This window comes from Ascaphus truei, chromosome 4, assembly GCF_040206685.1.
Source record: "Ascaphus truei isolate aAscTru1 chromosome 4, aAscTru1.hap1, whole genome shotgun sequence".
NCBI classification, from domain to species: Eukaryota; Metazoa; Chordata; class Amphibia; order Anura; family Ascaphidae; genus Ascaphus; species Ascaphus truei.
The window spans coordinates 231,770,646-231,791,123 of record NC_134486.1 but is presented as its reverse complement, the minus strand read 5'-3'; the positions used below and the strand labels follow the sequence as shown (position 1 = coordinate 231,791,123).

At 39.7% G+C, this 20,478-nt stretch overlaps 1 protein-coding gene across 3 annotated transcripts in view; it reads right to left on the bottom strand.

Annotated features, from left to right (window-relative positions):
• SNX9 (sorting nexin 9) overlaps positions 1–20,478 on the bottom strand; it is a 154,092-nt gene that overhangs the window by 74,138 nt on the left and 59,476 nt on the right. For 2 of the 3 annotated variants that reach the window (XM_075596988.1, XM_075596990.1), the window contains exons 3-4: positions 13,159–13,233; positions 10,685–10,798 (exon numbers count right to left, since the gene is read on the bottom strand). In XM_075596988.1, coding sequence (XP_075453103.1) covers positions 10,685–10,798; positions 13,159–13,233 — 189 coding nt within the window. The remainder of the gene's footprint in view (positions 1–10,684; positions 10,799–13,158; positions 13,234–20,478) is intronic. The other variant, XM_075596991.1, reaches the window with a different exon arrangement.

Here is a 20,478-nt window from a genome sequence, read left to right as displayed (position 1 = left end):
TTAAGATGGTGATCAATGTCCCGCTAGAGCTTAGCAAAGCAGAGAGTTTACAGACTGTATGAATTATATTTCACCATGGATCAGATTTAGGCACAAGGCTTTCAGGAGTGTGTTGCCAATTATAGCATAAAACATTTAAGAGGGGCAACAACACTTAATAGCCATTTCTATGACTATACTAAATTCTTTATGAGATTCACTTGCCCACACCCTGACATGCACCAGTTTCTGCTCTGTACATTAATGAAATAAGAAAATAAGTAGTAGGTAGCTATGATAAACTACAATGTGAAGCTTATATCCCCACACCTATTTCTGTTATGCTTCGCCTCCATTCATTCACAATATCATTTCATTTTTAAGCTTTTTTTTCCTTCTCCAACAATTCAGTCGCCAAAAAATATGGAAAAGAATGCCAGAGACCAGGGACTGTGCAGGACCTAGTAATGACAAAGCAGAGTTTTTGTTCCTAGAGTAGTTAAGTTAATTAACTATCTGCATGAGGAGGAGGCTTTAAACAAGGGTCTACTAGAAACGACACTGCACACAACACTGCAGAGAAGTGTTGACCATGAGAAAAAGAATGCACCTTTGGAATCCAGCTATACCAAATGACTTGCTCTGCAATATAGTATGTGTCCAAGAAAGTCTAAAGTCTATATCTGAAAGGTATATTTTATTGATACAAACAATCTGTTATTATTTCATCCACAAAATATGTAATAAAAAAAAAATATATATATATTACTGGAACTGATGTGTATTTGACCTGAAGAAGAATAGATTTGTTGTAGATTGTGATGCCGAAAAATGTCTACAGAACCTTTGAAACAGTTATCAAGTCTGCATTAATTATCCATAAAAATCTGGCATCTGTATCCCAATATATATGATCCTGTATAGTCCTGAATTGCACCTTTATGGCACAGCTTTTCTTCTTCTTTCAGCTACTTCTATTTAATACCTTTATGGCGATAATACAGGTATTTTGTTTGAAACATGCACATACTTTAAAACAGCCTTGCAAGAAGCTGGGCACCCAAGTTATTTTACTGGGTCATTGGGACATTTGGAAATATGTCTCCTACAGTATGTAACTTTGTCCCCCTTGAGAAAGTTGGTGGAGGTCACTAGTTTTTTTTCCAGCAGGCTCCTAAGAATTGGAATCTTATATGTAAAGCTGATTTAAAACTACTTCCCTAAAATATGGTCTTTTACATTGGAAAGTATACGGCAGTAATGAGGGCTATTGCTTTAAGATCTATATACTACTTTACCACATAGTATAAAAGCTTTTGCATTTCTCAGTATTCAAGCATCGTACAGTACCACTACTTTGATGTGCTAGGTTTTCCATCCACAGCTCTGAAAGATTTATACAGTTTACAATACCACAGTTTTTCCAACCCAAATGTCTTATAATGAATATTTGCCCTTCTGTGTCTTTTCATACGCCTAAAATACAACATAAGGACAGAACTTTTGGCCAACCATATACAAAGAGATTCAGGTTACATTCAGAGAGTTATAACGCGTTTGATGCAGCAAAAGGGTTAAAAGGACCAGTTCCCCCCAAAAATGACATATGCTGATAGTGAGCTCAATGTGATGTCTGTTAAAGCAGCTTACACAATGTTATTTTATTTACCTAGTGTTTAATTTAAATTGTATCTGAAAAACACAAAGCTTACGCCTGCAGTGCACTATTTACGCAGCAATCTCTGCTGGATGTTTATTCTGATTTGCGCAAGCTCCCAGGAAGCGCAGAGCGATTTTGAAAGCAGCCTCATCAGGAAAATGGTGTTCTCTGATAAGTCTTAGCTTACCCCTGGAGTTGATATTGGGGTCTCTTGACTTCCAGCATTCAAGCCCCCCCCCCCCCCCCCCACCCTGAGACATTTGTAGTTTTTTTGGTGCTGGTTATGAAAAAATAAAAAAATATGGCCATGGGTTCACAACTTCATCTCACGGTGACGTCACATCTTTCTATTAACCACTAGTGCGAGCCCCGATTCTGCAGCCATATTGTGTCCACCGGGCAACATGTACTCAGGCCTGATGGACAAAACTGCTCGTCGCTAAAGAGTTTTCAGTCTGACTCTCTTATAGATTTTACCTCCTTGATGCAGTGATTTCGGTAAAGGAGCAGTCCCCTGCCCTCCACATTCGTTTTGTTTTTTTACTTTACCTGAGGTGTTTCACGGTCACCCAGTTCCTGATTGTAAACATGGATTCAAATTTGTGTTGGTTTCTGGGAAAAAAAACAAAACCACCTACAAACATGGCCACCAGGGTGACCAATAGAAAGCTGCGACATCGAGAGCAAGCCCTCGACCCACGGTCATATTGTGTCTGGTTGGCAAAAATGTTTCTGCCCATTGGTGGTATCGTGGGAACTGGGCGGGTTACCAGATGGCAAGAGATCAAAGATCAGCTCCTAGAGACCCCCAGGTTCAAGTAAATGTAAAAATACAAAAACAAATTGCGATTAGGCTGCTGCTTTAACATGTGCATCTGTACGAGTACAACGTAATAATCCACAACTGTACATGTTGTGTTCCTGTTTCTCACAGAGATGAAGAATATGTTGGTGCCTTATGAATAAACCATAATAATAATAATAATGTCTATATTGCATTTATTGAAGTGTCTGGAAAGCCGTTGGAATATGTGAACATGTAATGCATGCAGGACTTGTTTAAGGAGACAATGAGGAAAGCGGAGTCGATAGAGGACAGGTTGAAGTAAAATGCTGAACATTTAGACGATGCACAGAAAACATTTAATACATAGGGCTGTAAAAAAACAAAAAAGGTAACAAAAATTAGAGCATCCAAAATCTTGGCCACAGCAACTAGAGCATGCAAAGCATTGGAAATCTGCACAAGTTTACGAGTATGCAAATACCTTCTTGTATGTGCAAAAGCTTTCATGAATTTTGTGTTTTCCAGATGTAACGAACAACCCACACCTGAAACATGCGTGGCACACCTACTGTACGTAAAATGCAATGCACTCAACATGCAGAATCAGCTTTAAGAGTCTTCAGGGTATATTGTAGAGGACTCCCGAGATCAATTGTTTTCAACCCTATCCACAGGGAACCACAGCTGAACCAGGTTATAGGGATTACATACAAATGAAATATTTGTTGGTAAACTAAACTTCATAAGTGTGCTAGTTATGCCGAAGGTCTGGAGCTCCCAAGGAAAGGGCTGACAAGTGTAGTAGATCTCTGAATTTAGGACTGGGATCCCAAAAATGTTTTTTTCCCCCCCTCCAATTTTTTGCCACTCCAATCCTGTTTAAGTGTCTCTTCAACAAATGTATACTTTGTAATGCACATTTACAGTGTGAAAGTGGAATTCTTTGCAGTTATGTCCAGTTGCTCATTAACCGGTCTCCTAGACTCTCTCTCTTGGCGTACTCCAATATATCCCCTTAACTGCCCTCCCAGATTCTCCCTAACCTTCTTTGTTAGCCCCTATTCAACATGCCGAGAAGTCATCTTTCCCTTGTAAGGCAATTGTTCACCTCATTCACATGAATGGACTAATCTTCAGCACCAGAAGACGTCTTCACAACAGTGTTGGCCAGCGCCATATCGTAATAGCACAAACTGTAGCCCTTTGGCACATGCACAAATCCCCGACATCAAAAGAAGGGATCATTTAGATCTAGATTTAAGGACTTAAATCTGAAACAGTTTCATGTAGAACGAGCTACGAAACTTCAATAAAACCATTCAGTCAGGAAGAAATATGAAAGTCCGTTGTAATGGCTAGATTTGACTAAAGTTCAAGAAGCAGAAGCATGTGCCTCGCGGTATAAAGATGCCTTTCCAGCTAGGGGTTCTACTTCCCCCCCATTAATCTTTTGAGGACCTCTGCACAGGTCCAAGAATGCACACCCATAGCACTTACAGGTGCAGCCACGAGTATTCAAACACTTGCCTTGGAATATCTGGGGCAATTTCCCAGTAATGCTGTAACATTTCTGTGACATTCCTGCAGACAGACTAATGGCCCATCGGATTAACACACCGGGGGTCCCTGGCAGTCCCATTAAAACTGACTAGGGATCCCTGCTGTGTTAATCCGATGGGCCATTAGTCTTTCTGCAGAAATGTCAGAGAAATGTTGCAGCATTACTGGGTGTAAGGGATCAGGGGACACGCGCCTCTCAGCGGGTCCCTGTCACCCCGGCTCCCAGTGCGGCTACTCGTTCCGGACCCTCTCCCCGTCGGCTACTTACCTCCTCCCGTCAGACGCCATTGCGCTCCTCCGGGCGCACGCCGCATCCTCCCACAGGCGGCCGGGGCGCGCGCACGGGAACCCTACAGGGCACGCGCGCCCGATCCTCTTGGCCGTCCTCTCGCACCGCTCGCTCCGCCCCCCATCGGCTGCAGGCTATCTCCACCACTTATCTGGCTAACTCCCACTCTGCGCACCTGAACCTATCCCTGGGCTTGCTCAGACAGGCCTCCGCTCCACCTCTTGCTACCATTGGTCCTCCTGCATATATAACCCCAGTCTTCCCTCTCCTTCCTCGCTCTGCATAGTTCTTCTGTGACTCCTGTGTGCGGTTGTCTATGCCTGACTCTGTTCTGTGTTACAGCTCACGTTCCTGTCCCTGCCCCTGTTGGATACCTTTGGATTTGATCTCGGCTCTCGTTAGACTTTGTGTACCTCGCTACTCCCTGGACTCGGCTTTGGACCTCACTACGCTGCTCTCTCCTGCCCTTGACCTACGGCTCTTGGATATTGACCCTCGGACTTCTGGCACCCCGGACGCAGCAAGTATCAGGCTAACCCTTTCTCACCAGGCCCGGCAACGCATCTTACCACACTGCGGGCACGCCCTCACTGCTGTGGGTGCGTGTTATACCCTTACCCACCTCAGTACTGGGGACTGGCCAGGTCTGCGGGCATTCAGGCGTCACACTGGGAGAATGCCCCAGATTTTTCAAAGCAGTGTTAGAATACTCGTAGCTGCTTCTGTATGTTGTTCTTGGAATAGCGAACCATTTTGCGCTTCTCCAGTAGCATGCAATCTAATAGTGATCACATGACCCTTCCGCCAAAATGTCTGTCACACTTCATGCTGAACAGCAGCAACAGGTTTTATGGGGTAATGTGTTCAATCTTGCGGCTTGGAGCCCCAAAAAAAACAGGCAAGTGTAAGTATTTGAGGAAAAAAGGGTTCCAAATGTGCACAGTCTCATCAGAGTATATAAAAAGGGGGGGGGGGGGAAACCACACAATAGTGTAATATTGTATAATACAATTTGGTCAAAGAAGGTAATGCACTCACATTTTATGCAGTCAAGCGGGCATTTCGGTTACTAAGTTTAACCACACTGATGTTGCAGGTTCTCTGTAAACAGGATACCTCCGGCAATGCAGACCGTCTCCAACGATAGGGTTCGCAGTGTTGTACAGGGTCACCGTTGACAGGATACTCTCAATAGAACAGATATAAACCAAAAATAGTGTAATGCTATATAAGTAGGTATCAGTAGAGTGCTAAAGCAGAGTGTGCACTCACATTTTATGTGAAGATATATAGGCTTGTGGTTGTGTAAAGTGACCAACTTATAAGGGTGGTTCTGGAATAACAGGTTAATTCCAAAAAGAAAAAGGGAAAGGACGCAGGAAAAAAATCTTTATAACATAAAAACAGTATAGCAATCAGATATCCAGAGGAAGCTAAATAGAGCAACTGGATCCCAACTCCCAATAAACCCCAGCGATGGCCATACACCAGGGGATATAGCCAGGAGGAGGTAGCAATGCTCCAAATAAACTCCCAAAAGGTCTTATGCAATCTGTAAGGTAAGTAAAAGATGTCCCAACGCGTTTCGTCTTAGCAGACTTCTTCCAGGGGGTTTCTAAAAGTCCTGCTGTTCTTTTCCCTATAAGTACTTTTGAATTTGGTGCCTTTTTTCGTTTATCCGGCTTCCATTGGTGGCGCATTGCGTTCCATTAGTCTATGCGTTCCAAACTGTAGTGCGACGTCGCGTCTATGACGTCATCACGCAGGTACAACGTGGATTGTGTGTGAGGTGCCTACACCCCACACACGAACAGCACAAGAATGTGGTGAGTGATAGGTGAGTAACGGGGTTAAGAAAGACACATTTAATGACCCAAAGCTCTACCTCATCATAGAGGAAATAGTATAAATACAGAAAATAAGTGTGGCAAATGTATGTAGTGTGAATATCGTCACGTGAACATATTGACGGGTATAGAAAGTGTCTGCGATCAACACGCAGCTAATAAGGGGTGAAATATGTAGAGGTGAATAACAAAGTGATATTAGCTGTCCCATACTAAGCTAGACCGTAAATAAGTGACACAGTGAATAAATAAATGTGTACAATAATAAATAGGCTACCTAAGGATTTAAAACAGTTGGCAGCCCCAACATTAGTTTTGGAGTAACTGTAGTGGAAAGGAATATGTGAGAGTGAATAACAGCTAGAAGGACATAATAGCTGTCCTGTACTTAAGTTGGCAATAAATAAGTGACACAGTGAATGGATAGATATATATAAATAATAAATAAACTAAGGATTTAAAATAGTGAAGTACTAAGTTACAAATATTAATCCAAATAATATCTTAATAAAAAGTAAAAGAATATAGTTCTAAAAGGATCACAATAACATATCACACTTATGTTAAAAATGCATTGAAATCAAAGTCAGCATTTAATCCTTTAGGATATAGGGTTTTTAGTTCAAAGATCCAGAAGGATTCTCTTTGTGATAGCTGTTTCACTCTGTCACCCCCCCTCTACTGTAATGTGTCTGTACATGTTCAATGCCCATGTATTTTAAACCTGTATAATTGGAGTTATGATATTTTTTAAAGTGTAGGGGGACACTGATTTTCCATCCCTAAATTAATGTTACGTAAGTGTTCGAGAATCCTAGTTCGGAGTGGGCGGGTAGTTCTTCCAATGTATTGTAGCCCGCATGGACAAGTTAGCATATATATGATGTGTGTACTTCTGCAGTTAATAAAAGATTTGATTTTAAAAAATGTACCTGTATGACGGGAACTGAAAGTGTCTGTTTTTTCTTGCCCATTCTTACATGCTTTGCATGTAGAACATTTATAGAAACCTTTTGGTAGAGATGGTAACCATTTATCTGTTCCACATGTTTTCTTTATTTTCTTTAGTGCGCTTGGTGCTAGAGAATCCTTAAGACTCTTCGCTCTACTAAAGACCACCTGTTGACGATCCTCCAAAAAGGCTCCCAAAATAGGATCTCCTTTTAAAATGTGATAGTGTTTCTTGATAATCTTTTGTATTTTATCAGATTCTCTATTGTACTTTGTTATGAATGGAATAAAAATTGTCCTTTATTGGCTTTTTTTCTTTTGTTATTAAAAGAATATCATAACTCCAATTATACAGGTTTAAAATACATGGGCATTGAACATGTACAGACACATTGGAGGGGGGGAGACAGAGTGAAACAGCTATCACAAAGAGAATCCTTCTGGATCTTTGAACTAAAAACCCTATATCCTAAAGGATTAAATGCTGACTTTGATTTCAATGCATTTTTAACATAAGTGTGATATGTTATTGTGATCCTTTTAGAACTATATTCTTTTACTTTTTATTAAGATATTATTTGGAATAATATATGTAACTTAGTACTTCACTATTTTAAATCCTTAGATAGTTTATTTATTATTTATATCTATCTATCCATTCACTGTGTCACTTATTTATTGCCAACTTAAAGCTGCAGTTCAGGCTCCTGTTTTTTTTTTTTTTGTTTTTTTAACTTCAATAGTTTTATCTGGGCAATCTCTACTTACCTAAAAAAACTGCATAGCTGCCGGCCAATTTGTTCTCCGTCTATTGATCGGCAAAGTTTGGCGACATCTTTAAATATGGGGAATGTAAATCGTTGCTATAGGAATAAGCATGCTTGTTAAAATAGAATACAAGAAAATTGGTCTTTCAAAGTTGTTTTTTTTAAAAACAGAAAATGCTAAAAGTATCTTTTCTTACTACAGAACTGATTTATTAAAAAAAAAAACACATGCAGGATATTGCCTGAACTGCAACTTAAGTACAGGACAGCTATTATGTCCTTCTAGCTGTTATTCACTCTCACATATTCCTTTCCACTACAGTTACTCCAAAACTAATGTTGGGGCTGCCAACTGTTTTAAATCCTTAGGTAGCCTATTTATTATTGTACACATTTATTTATTCACTGTGTCACTTATTTACGGTCTAGCTTAGTATGGGACAGCTAATATCACTTTGTTATTCACCTCTACATATTTCACCCCTTATTAGCTGCGTGTTGATCGCAGACTCTTTCTATACCCGTCAATATGTTCACGTGACGATATTCACACTACATACATTTGCCACACTTATTTTCTGTATTTATACTATTTCCTCTATGATGAGGTAGAGCTTTGGGTCATTAAATGTGTCTTTCTTAACCCCGTTACTCACCTATCACTCACCCCAATCTTGTGCTGTTCGTGTGTGGGGTGTAGGCACCTCACACACAATCCACGTTGTACCTGCGTGATGATGTCATAGACGCGACGTCGCACTACAGTTTGGAACGCACAGACTAATGGAACGCAATGCGCCACCAATGGAAGCCGGATAAAAGAAAAAAGGCACCAAATTCAAAAGTTCTTATAGGGAAAAGGACAGCAGGACTTTTAGAAACCCCCTGGAAGAAGTCTGCTAAGACAAAATGTGTCGGGACATCTTTTACTTACCTTACAGATTGCATAAGACCTTTGGGAGTTTATTTGGAGCATTGCTACCTCCTCCTGGCTATAGCCCCTGGTGTATGGCCATCGCTAGGGTTTATTGGGAGTTGGGATCCAGTTGCTCTATTTAGCTCCCTCTGGATATCTGATTGCTATACTGTTTTTATGTTATAAAGATTTTTTTCCTGCGTCCTTTCCCTTTTTGGAATTAACCTGTTATTCCAGAACCACCCTTATAAGTTGGTCACTTTAAACAACCACAAGCCTATATATCTTCACATAAAATGTGAGTGCACACTCTGCTTTAGCACTCTACTGATACCTACTTATATAGCATTACACTATTTTTGGTTTATATCTGTTCTATTGAGAGTATCCTGTCAACGGTGACCCTGTACAACACTGCGAACCCTATCGTTGGAGACGGTCTGCATTGCCGGAGGTATCCTGTTCACAGAGAACCTGCAACATCAGTGTGGTTAAACTTAGTAACCGAAATGCCCGCTTGACTGCATAAAATGTGAGTGCATTACCTTCTTTGACCAAATTGTATTATACAATATTACACTATTGTGTGTTTTTTCCCCCCCCTTTTTATATACTCTGATGAGACTGTGCACATTTGGAACCCTTTTTTCCTCAACGACTCAAGTAACCCAGAACGAACCCATTTGCTATCCGGCGCGGCACCCATCAAAGAGATCCCCATAATTTCTGGACTATATCGTATCCTTTTAATTTCACAGTTTTCGCGCTTGTTTCTCTCTCTTTTTTAAGTCTAAGTATTTGAAGTTATTTATTGAATTTTTTTAAATGTGTGAAAGTTTCCATTCATAGCAGGAATTTAGAGGTGGTCATTGCTGATCGTATTTCTTCCAATCCCATCGAGAACATAGTCATAAAGAAATCTTTCATTTTATGATGTAATTTATTATTATATTCATTGAGCTAATTTACAGGATAAGTTATTTTTGGGAGGACCAACGTAGTGAAACAGATTAAAGGTAAAAGTCAAGTCTCCATTTAAAATTGTTTACACGTTTCCAAGGCAACTACCCAAAAATATTTTAATATACTTACACGTGCCTTTATATTTATTTTGAAAGCATCGGTCACCAAACTAAAATCTCTTAATGAGATAATTGAATTGAGTTCCTTTTAGTCTTATGTGGGACTGAGAAATGTAAAAATAAATTCTGTGTATTACATCACATAAGAAGTCTTTAACTAGTTCTAAAAAAGGGTGAAATATAAGGGGAGCAAGGGGGAATGGGAAGAAGGAGAGGTAGCTGCTCTTGCTACAGTCTAAAAGCAGGTAGGTGCCAGGAGCAATAGTACATCAAGAGCGTAAAACTGTTTTTGTCCACTATTATTTTACCCAATCAAATAAAGTTATTTTTTATCTTACTTATATCACATACATCATTAGAGTTCTAAAAAGGGGCCAGGTCTGAAAACATTTAGAAGTAGAAGGGCCACAAACTTCTTGCAATGTCATTTTAGATACATTTAAAAAGACTTAAAATTATTATATTTCAACATTTTGCAACGGTTTAGAACACAGTTACATAACCTTAATTTACAAGTGAGTTTTAGTGTGAAAAACGGCACTTGGCTGCGTAACTTGTACGAAAGGAGCATGAAGTTCTAGGGCCACATCAAACCCCTTTTCAGTCCGCCAGTTGAAGATCCCTGCATTACATAGTGATCCCTAGCCGTCTATTCACGCTGCGTCAAAATATACACCTGGACTAAAACATCAGTGTTTCTTAATGGTTAGGAAGTGGTTTAATCAAACTGACAATCTGTAAGGCATAAATGCTGCCAAATGGAAGTGCCCCCCTCACCCCCCCTTTCAGAAGCTCTGATTTCACAACGCGTGTGCCACGAGTATATGAAGTGAAGCTGCCACATACCTGCTCACTGTTGTTTGCTGTGGAGGTGGCATTCTGCGATGCACCTCCAGAGAGAGCATCAAAAAAAGCCAGATCTGCCACTGTATTGCCACATGCCACACCACCCGATGGGAACTGCGAATGAAATACATTACAGCAACATGGTTTAGGATTCTCATGTCTATTCTAAGCAATCCTCCACTAGACTGACCTCCACCACCTTTGTTGGGAAGCTGTTCCATGGATCCACAATGATTTCATTGAAGACCTTTCGCATGTTTCCATCAACCCTACAAACTTCACTGGTTGACCTAGTATTCTAATGTGGTTTTCTTTAAATTATCCCCTGCACTGTACCTTGATAGAAACATATATAATTTGACGTCAGATAAGAGTAACCGAGCCCAATTAGTCTCCCATTTTCTTATCTGCCTTAGACTATTTGAACCTTGGCTTTCCTTTATAATAAAGAAAGCATGGTCTATCCCAAGCACTTGTGAATTACAGTTTCAGTCTCTATCGCCTCTGTTGGGGGGTTATTCTACGAATCCACCCCCCTTACTGTGTAGAAGTACTTCCTTACATTTCCCCTCAGCATGACCTTTGCTGTTAATGCTGCGGACATAGTGCAGACGACTGCGCGTGCAGTACGAACAAATGTATGCAAGTGCACCAGTCCGGCCATGCTGCGCTCTATGCGACGCAGGATTTTGAGCAGGCAAGAAAATTAGATTTTTCGCGCGACGGCTGCATTTGAGCCAATTGGGGCGAACCAGCCTGGTGACGTCACGGCCCCGCCTCCTCATCGCACAAGTGATCAGAGTCCATAGATCGCTCAAAACGACAGGCGCGTACGTCTACTTGTGCTCCGTCGTGCACGCACAATGGCCGCAACCTAACACTTCTGTCTCCTTTAGTCTTTCCGGCACAATCTCGAATTTATTTACATCATTCTGGAGATATGGTCTCCAGAACACAGTATTCTAGGTGAAGTCCTACCAATGATGCTAATGCCTCTCAACGTAGAATCCTCCTGGCTTTCCCCATTACTTTGTTATATTGCTTGCACACTTTAAAGTAATGACTCGCAGGCTCCGTTCCTCTATACTAGTTGACTTTATGGTGCCTTTAATCATGTATTCTGCCTTTAGATTTTGTTGACCAAAGTGCCCACTCATGACCATTCCTTTATAATCTACTTTACCCAAGTCATTAATCATTTGGTTTAACCCCTGAAGTGTTAACCTTGTTGTAGATTTTTGCATCGTCTATAAAAATGCATGTTTTCCCCTCCAGATCATTTATAATGTCACTAATAAAAAAAATTAAAGGGCACCAATCCCAATATAGATCCCGGAGGTACTGCAGTGGTCACCTCCCCATCCCCAGAATGCAGCAGTCCAAGTTGCTGTTTTTTGTTTTTAAATTAAATTGTTTTTCCATTTAATATATGCATCAATGCAATCCACACAATAATAAGTAATTAGCCAAGTTTTCAAATCGATCCGATCTCCTGTGATCGATTGACAAAGATTCGGCTTTGGGATTCAATAAATGGCTGCAGAGGAGTATTGCATATTAATATGACAATGGTATGTGGGGAAGATCCTGTGACCAGGCAGTCAGTAGATACAATTGGTGCACTGCTAGAGAGAGGGCAGGGCTCAAAAGGGGTGTGCCAGAGCTTGTTTCAGAAGAGGAACGTGATGTGACTTTGTAATTGGTTGCTATAGAAACAAAAAAATGCGGTATTATAATCCATTAAAAATGTAATCTAGATTGGGGTTAAAAAAAATGCTACAAGTATTTTTTCATAGTTCAGAATTGATTTATTATTAAAAAAAAAAAAAAAAAAAACCTAGGATATTGCTTGGACTGCAGTTTTAACACATATCTGTATCCTGTCCTTCAACACATGCTTTACCCATTCAGTAACTTTAGAATCCAGTCCCACGCATTGCAACTTATCAGTTTTTTCCCTTGTGGCAGTGTTAATGGCCGTACTAAAATCTAGGTGAGCTTTATCTACTTCTCCACCCTGATCTATTACCTACGTCACCCATTCAAAAAAATAAATGGTTTGTTTGACATTATCTCACCCCAGAAAATCCATACTGTCTGGTATCTTGTAAATTGTTGAACTTACAGATATTCAACAGTTTTTTATTTCATTAATTTCCCCACCATCATGATTATTATTTAGTACTACATATGAGCAGCTTCTAATAATTTCAAATGAAGCTCACCAAATCCTAATTTTCCCCCAAATGTTTAGTTTTTATATACTAGGGGTTTCTCAGTTACAATTTGCCCTAAAAGAGTACTGAAATGTACAATGTTTCACCTGTTCACTTTAGGTTTGTGCTGGTGTTTATGATAAATCATTACCACCAGACATACAGACTATTTGATGACTAATCGCGGTGTTCTACATTTTTAGCAGAGATTTCCTCTGTGGGGTATTTGCACGTAGGTTTTATTTACTAGTCCCTTACCTCAACATAATCTGTTGGAACAAGTCCTTTTTCACCTTGACTGTTTTTTGCTTCTACCCAGCCTCCACCTACATCCTAAAAAAGAGAATAGAGAAATAGTTATTACAAAAATGATTGATGGTGTATTTTAATGCCATATTATTCCATGATATTAATTCTTCTGATTTTCAAAGTGAGGCTTTTCTCTTAATTTGCATACTTACAATGTACGTATATGTAGCTTAGCGATAGCTAGAGTAGATGGTGACAAGAGGCCAAAGAAAATGGCTGCCTAGATTGGAGCACATAAGATGTGGCTCTTACACTGTGATCCTTAGGCCACCTGTAGTCCCCCAAAGACATTACCAATGGTTCACTTCAGACAGCTGTCTCTTGCAGTTTGGGCATTTTCTATCATATATTTTACAAGTAACATGCTCCTCCAAAGGGTTATCAACATTAAAGTGGTGGCGATCTGGAAATGTCCGACAAGCCCCTGGTATAATCTTTTCACAGCAGTCTTCTATATTTCAATGCTCTCAAAAGAGGAAGTAGCACCTTGTTTCCAACTATTAAAGAACCTGCAATTTTGTAAACTTTAAAAGCAAGCATTCTTCATACGATCATGTGAATACCAAGCCATTAAAATTGCATGGAGCAGGGCCCTCCTTAGCTACTTACTGTGCTAGTGTATGTTAATGTTGTAATTGTATTGCTATTGCCCTTACACTCCATTGTACTGGGCTGCAGAATACGTTGAAGCATTACAAATAAATAATAATAATTGTGTTTTCACCTTCCTGTTTTATGTTGTTCTACCCAAAATAAAATCGGTTTCTATTGGTTAATTTTCCCATTATAAAATTGAGAGGATGTTACTTCTATATAATATATGATCATGTCAACGTGTGCAAGGAATATGTGCTTCTAAGCAGAAGTCTGAATGATGTAATGGTCTTAAGGTATGAACAGCTGCATGTGACAATGCTACCATCCTGTCTTTAGCTTAAATCATTATGTCCTTTACCTAATGGAGATTGAACCTCATTCCAGAGCATCAGAGGAACCACATGACTTTTATGCAACAGGTGAATGCTCACCGAGAGTACCATTTGATTGCAGATAATACTTTCTTCCACGTTAGGCATCAAAGCGGGAAAGGAATGCAATAGCACGGGTAGTGCAAAGGTACTGAGCGGTACTGAGTTACACAATCTTATTTACAATCCTTATCACCCACTGCTTTCATTCTAGAAAAAAAAGCGAGCTGATAGGAGGGGCGTCTCCCTCTTTCTGCCTTTGCAAAGAAAACTTTATGAAAATTATGCTCAAAAACATTTAACTTGGCAACCCTCTCCAAATAGATCAAAAGCAAAGCACACATTTCTTTTTTAGCCAATCTTTCGTTTTCAACGTTTCATAAAAGATTCTGAAAAGAATATAGTGAGCCGATTCCACCTCTTTGACCCTTGTTGTTTTTGCGGTTCTAAGAGCTTGGGCAAATCTCCAGGAATTGAAGGGCACCGGAGGCGCGATGGAAAATGGTATCCTGTTTATTCAAAAAGTAAATCCGAAGAGGTCTCTATTTTCTTAACTCCTTAAAAAACAGAGCAAGGAATCGATACAACCGCTCAAATCATAAAAAAAAAAAAAAAACAATGGACACATCTCACCCTTCAATAATAAAACTATATAAGATTTGTAAAACCCTGCCATGTCACATTACAAATGTTTCTTCCAAGTGGTACAGTAGGTAAACCTGTACCGGATGTCCTTGCTATATGTCTGCTGCTGACGGTATCTGTTTGAGCTGGTCCTATGCACCCAAAATATAATTAGGGTGAGCAATCTGCTGGTGTTGTAAGTTACTTCCGTGTCATGTGTTCGCTCTCCATGAGAACAAAAATAAGTGATGAATTATATTACAAACTACAGTAGTTTTGCTGCTCGGCTGAAGATAACTTCCTTTCCTATTTTGTAGCCAAATTAAACTGTCCAGCTATGGTATCTGTCTCCACTTTTCATCTTTATAATCTTTCTAACGTTTCATGCAGGAACAGTGAGGATCTCCTCAATCAATTGATGCTTAGTAACTTTATTTATGTTTGAACAAGCAATGCTCGACTGTTTTAGTAATGTTCAAGCAGCAGCGTATTTTGCTTATTCCTTTATCTTCTCGTGCATCGGATTAGTTTTTCAATGTAGCCACACGGAGGTACTGTATCCTGACACTGAATGGAAGTGCTTGTGAATATCCCATTGTGTAGATACTCTGCACTGCCAGTGACCTGTGAAGAGGAAGCTACACTATAAATAATAAATAGTACAGTATCTACCGTTTGACATTAGGAGATATATAACATAATTTGCACCTCCAGAGAAACTGTGAGCCAGTGAGCCAAACGTCATAAATAATACAAGATTCAGCTGTAAAAACCACCTTTGTCATAGGAAAGTTTTCAAATATATTTTTAGAACAGAAAGCAACATGATTTATGCAAAGTATTTTACTCAGAGGGGAAATATTTCTCTATTGTGCTTGATTTTAAGAATAAAGCAGAAATTGAGAAGTTCCCATGTGGCTCAAATTGCACGTTTAAAAGCTTACAGTCTCATGTAAATGCAAGTATAGACTGAAATATATTACTAATGTATGAGGAAATTAATATATATATATATATATATATATATATATATATATATATTTTAATATAAATTATAGTAACATACATACATATACAGTTGTGTGAAAAAGAAAGTACACCCTCTTTGAATTCTATGGTTTTACATATCAGGACATATTAACAATCATCTGTTCCTTAGCAGGTCTTAACATTAGGTAAATACAACCTCAGATGAACAACAACACATGACATGACACGTGTCATGATTTATTTAACAAAAATAAAGACAAAATGGAGAAGCCATGTGTGAAAAACTAAGTATACCTTATGATTCAATAGCTTGTAGAACCAGCTTTAGCAGCAATAACTTGAAGTACTCGTTTTCTGTATGACTTTATCAGTTTCTCACATCATTGTGGAGGAATTTTGGCCCACTCTTCTTTACAACGTTGCTTCAGTTCATTGAGGTTTGTGGGCATTTGTTTATGCACAGCATTCTTAAGGTCCCACCACAGCATTTCAATCAGGTTGAGGTCTGGACTTTGACTGGGCCATTGCAACACCTTGATTCTTTTCTTTTTCAGCCATTCTGTTGTAGATTTGCTGGTGTGCTTGGGATCATTGTCCTGTTGCATGACCTAATTTCGGCCAAGCTTTAGCTGTCGGACAGATGGCCTCACATTTGACTCTAGAATACTTTGGTATACAGAGGAGTTCATGGTCGATTCAATGACTGCAAGGTTCCCAGGTCCTGTGGCTACAAAACAAGCCCAAATCATCACCCCTCCATCACCGTGCTTGACAGTTGGTATGAGGTTTTTGTGCTGATATGCTGTGTTTGGTTTTTGCCAAATGTGGCGCTGTGCATTATGGCCAAACATCTCCACTTTGGTCTCGTCTGTCCAAAGGACATTGTTCCAGAAGTCTTTTGGTTTGTTCAGATGCAACTTTGCAAACCTAAGCCGTGCTGCCATGTTCTTTTTAGGGAGAAGAGGCTTTCTCCTGGCAACCCTTCCAAACAAACCATACTTGTTCAGTCTTTTTCTTTTTTTTATCACAAATTTATTGAACTTTTCAGATTTTGGGGAACAGAAAAAAAAAAGGAAATTGGGGGGAAATAGTTACAACCAAGTATCAAATGATATATGACAAAAACACACAAACATGAAGGATCCGAAGGTCGGCCCGCCCGCCCCCTCTCCCCCCCCCCCCCCGCCACTGACACAGCCGGGGGAATTCCGTCGTGGTAAGGACATTAAGAGGTGCCTCTCTCCTCCCAAGATCCCGCAAAAAAAAAAAAAAAAAAACAGGGTTAAAGACATCTAAGGGGGGGGGGGGAGGTCATCTTGCTAGCCGCCTTCCATCCAGCCACTTGTGATGATGTGAGGGGTCCGGAGAACTTCCCCCTCTGGCCTTGTCTATATTCTCCTAGCCCTGCAGGTCTGAACTCAAATCCTCAAGAATAGAAAACTATCCTATCGAAATATAATCCATGGTTCCCAGATGTCGGATGTCTTAGTTGTGTGTCTCAAACATGCTGTCAGTCTGCCCATTGTCCTGACCTCATTTATCCTTTTTCTTATCGTGTTTGTGGATGGTGTCTCTACCTTCTTCCAGGCTGCGGCTAGTGAACATCTGGTGGCAGTGAGAATATGGGAGCTGAGTTTGCATTGTTGGTGGCTCAGTGATTCAATTGGCTTGGCTAGAAGGAACGCCAAGGGGTCTAGGGCTATCCGTTCCACCTCAACAACTCCTCCAGCCAGTCTGTTATCTTGGACCACAATTTCATTATTTTTTGGACACGTCCACCATATATGTATCGTGTCACCTACACCTCCGCATCCCCTCCAACAGAGATCTGGGTATCCTGGGTAAATCTTACTGAGTTTTTGCGGTGTTAAGTACCATCTATAAAGAATTTTGTAGGCATTTTCCATTGTCTTAGTACAGATGGATGTCTTAGACACTCCTTCCCATATATCATCCCAGTCCTCCCCCGAGATCTCTCTTTGTAGATCATATTCCCAACCCTTTATATATTTGGGAATTTATATATACTTCACCCACTACAACCAACTCTTTATATATTGATGAGATGAGACCTTTCTGAACTTTTCTGTTACTACATAGCTGTTCAAATTCTGACGCTTCCTTAAATTGTGTTCCCAGTCTTTTTCTAATTAGTCTTTTTCTAATTGTACTGCCATGAACTTTAACATTTAATATGCTAACTGAGGCCTGTAGAGTCTGAGATGTAACTCTTGGGATTTTTGCAATTTCTCTGAGCATTGCACGGTCTGACCTTGGGGTGAATTTGCTGGGAAGTCCACTCCTGGGAAGATTGGCAACCGTCTTGAATGTTTTCCACTTTTGAATATTCTTTCTCACTGTAGAATGATGGACTTTAAATTGTTTGGAAATGGCCATATAAGCCTTCCCAGATTGATTGGCAGCCACAATTGCTTCTTTAAGATCATTGCTGATGTCTTTCCTCCTTGGCATTGTGTTAGCACACACCTGAATGCTCCAGACCAGCAAACTGCTAAAATTTTGACTTTTATAGAGGTGGTCACACTTGCTGGTGATCAATTAATCAAGGGCATTTAGCAGCACCTGTCTGCTACTTAGCATCTTAATTCCTATGGAAGCAGTAAGGGTGTACTTAATTTTTCACACATAGCTTCTCCAGTTTGGCTTTATTTTTGTTAAATAAATAATGACACGGTGTAATATGTCATGTGTTGTTGTTCATCTGAGATTGTATTTACCTAATTTTTAGACCTGCTAGGGAACAGATGATTGTTATTATGTCCGGATATGTAAAATTCAAAGAGGGTGTACATTCTTTTACACACACACACACACACACACACACACACACACACACACACACACACACACACACACACACACACACACACACACACACACACATATATATTTATTTATTTTATTTATAAAATATTTTACCAGGAAGTAATACATTGAGAGTTACCTCTCGTTTTCAAGTATGTCCTGGGCACAGAGTAAAACAAATAATACATGGTTACAAGTACAGTTTCATAAATGAACAGGGTATACATTATATACAAGACATTGCGTGCACAGTTAAAGAAAATATATATTATGAGCGTATGAAACAGTTACAGACCAGGTTAAAATGTGAGACAGCCTTAGATTTGAAAGAACTTAAACTGGTGGTGGATGTGAGAGTCTCTGTTAGGTTGTTCCAGTTTTGGGGTGCACGGTAGGAGAAGGAGGAACGTCCGGATACTTTGTTGAGCCTTGGGACCATGAACAGTCTTTTGGAGTCTGATCTCAGGTGATAAGTGCTGCAAGTGGTAGGGGTGAGAAGCTTGTTCAGGTAGCTGGGTAGCTTGCCCATGAAGAATTTAAAGGCAAGACAGGAAAGGTGAACTTTGCGCCTAGACTCTAGTGTTGACCAATCTAGTTCTTTGAGCATTTCGCAGTGATGTGTGTTGTAGTTGCATTGGAGAATAAAATGACAAATTGAATTGTAGAGGGTGTCAAGTTTGCTAAGGTGGGTTTGAGGTGCCGAGCCATATACTATGTCTCCATAGTCAATAATTGGCATTAGCATCTGCTGTGCGATACGCTTTCTGACCAGGAGACTTAGGGAGGATTTGTTCCTGTAAAGTACCCCTAGTTTGGCGTAGGTCTTGGTTGTCAGGGTATCAATGTGCATCCCGAATGTTAAGTGGGAATCAAACCATAAGCCCAGGTATTTAAAACTAGTGACAGATGTTAGGGTGGTGTTAGCGTTGGTTCTAATCAGGAGCTCAGTCACTGGAAGCTTTACAAATTTAGTCTTGGTCCCAAATACCATTGTTACTGTCTTGTCAGTGTTTAAAAACAGTTTGTTTTGAGAAATCCAGTTTTCGAGTCTCAAAAAGTCAGACTGGAGTATGTGTTGAAGGTCAGAGAGGCTATGGCTGTGTGCATATAGGATTGTGTCATCTGCATACATGTGTATTGAGGCTTCCTTACAAGCTGTGGGAAGATCATTAATGAACACTGAGAAGAGTAGGGGCCCCAGAACAGAGCCTTGCGGGACACCACAGGTGATATCCAGGGGGTTGGAGTTAGAGCCTGAGATGGACACATGTTGGGATCTTCCTGATAGGTAGGACTGAAACCAGTTTAAAGCATGCTTCCCTATTCCAGAGCTCTGGAGTTTGTTAAGCAGGATAGCATGATCAACTGTGTCAAAAGCCTTTGCAAAATCTAGGAATACTGCACCAGTGAGTTGTCCCAGTTCCAATATATATATATATATATATATATATATATATATATATATATATATATATATATATATATATATATATATATATATATATATATATATATATATATATATATATATATATATATATACACATATATATATACACATATATATATACACACATATACATATATATATATATATATATATATATATATATATATATATATATATATACACACATATATATATATATATACACACATATATATATATATATACACATATATATATATACACACACACACACACACACACACACACACACACACATATATATATATACATATATACAGTGTTCGACAAACCTATACATTTGCTCGCCCCGGGCGAGTGGATTTAACCCCCGGGCGAGTAAATATTGGCTCAAGCAGCACACGTTTGGTACTAGGTGGCGAGTAGATTTTT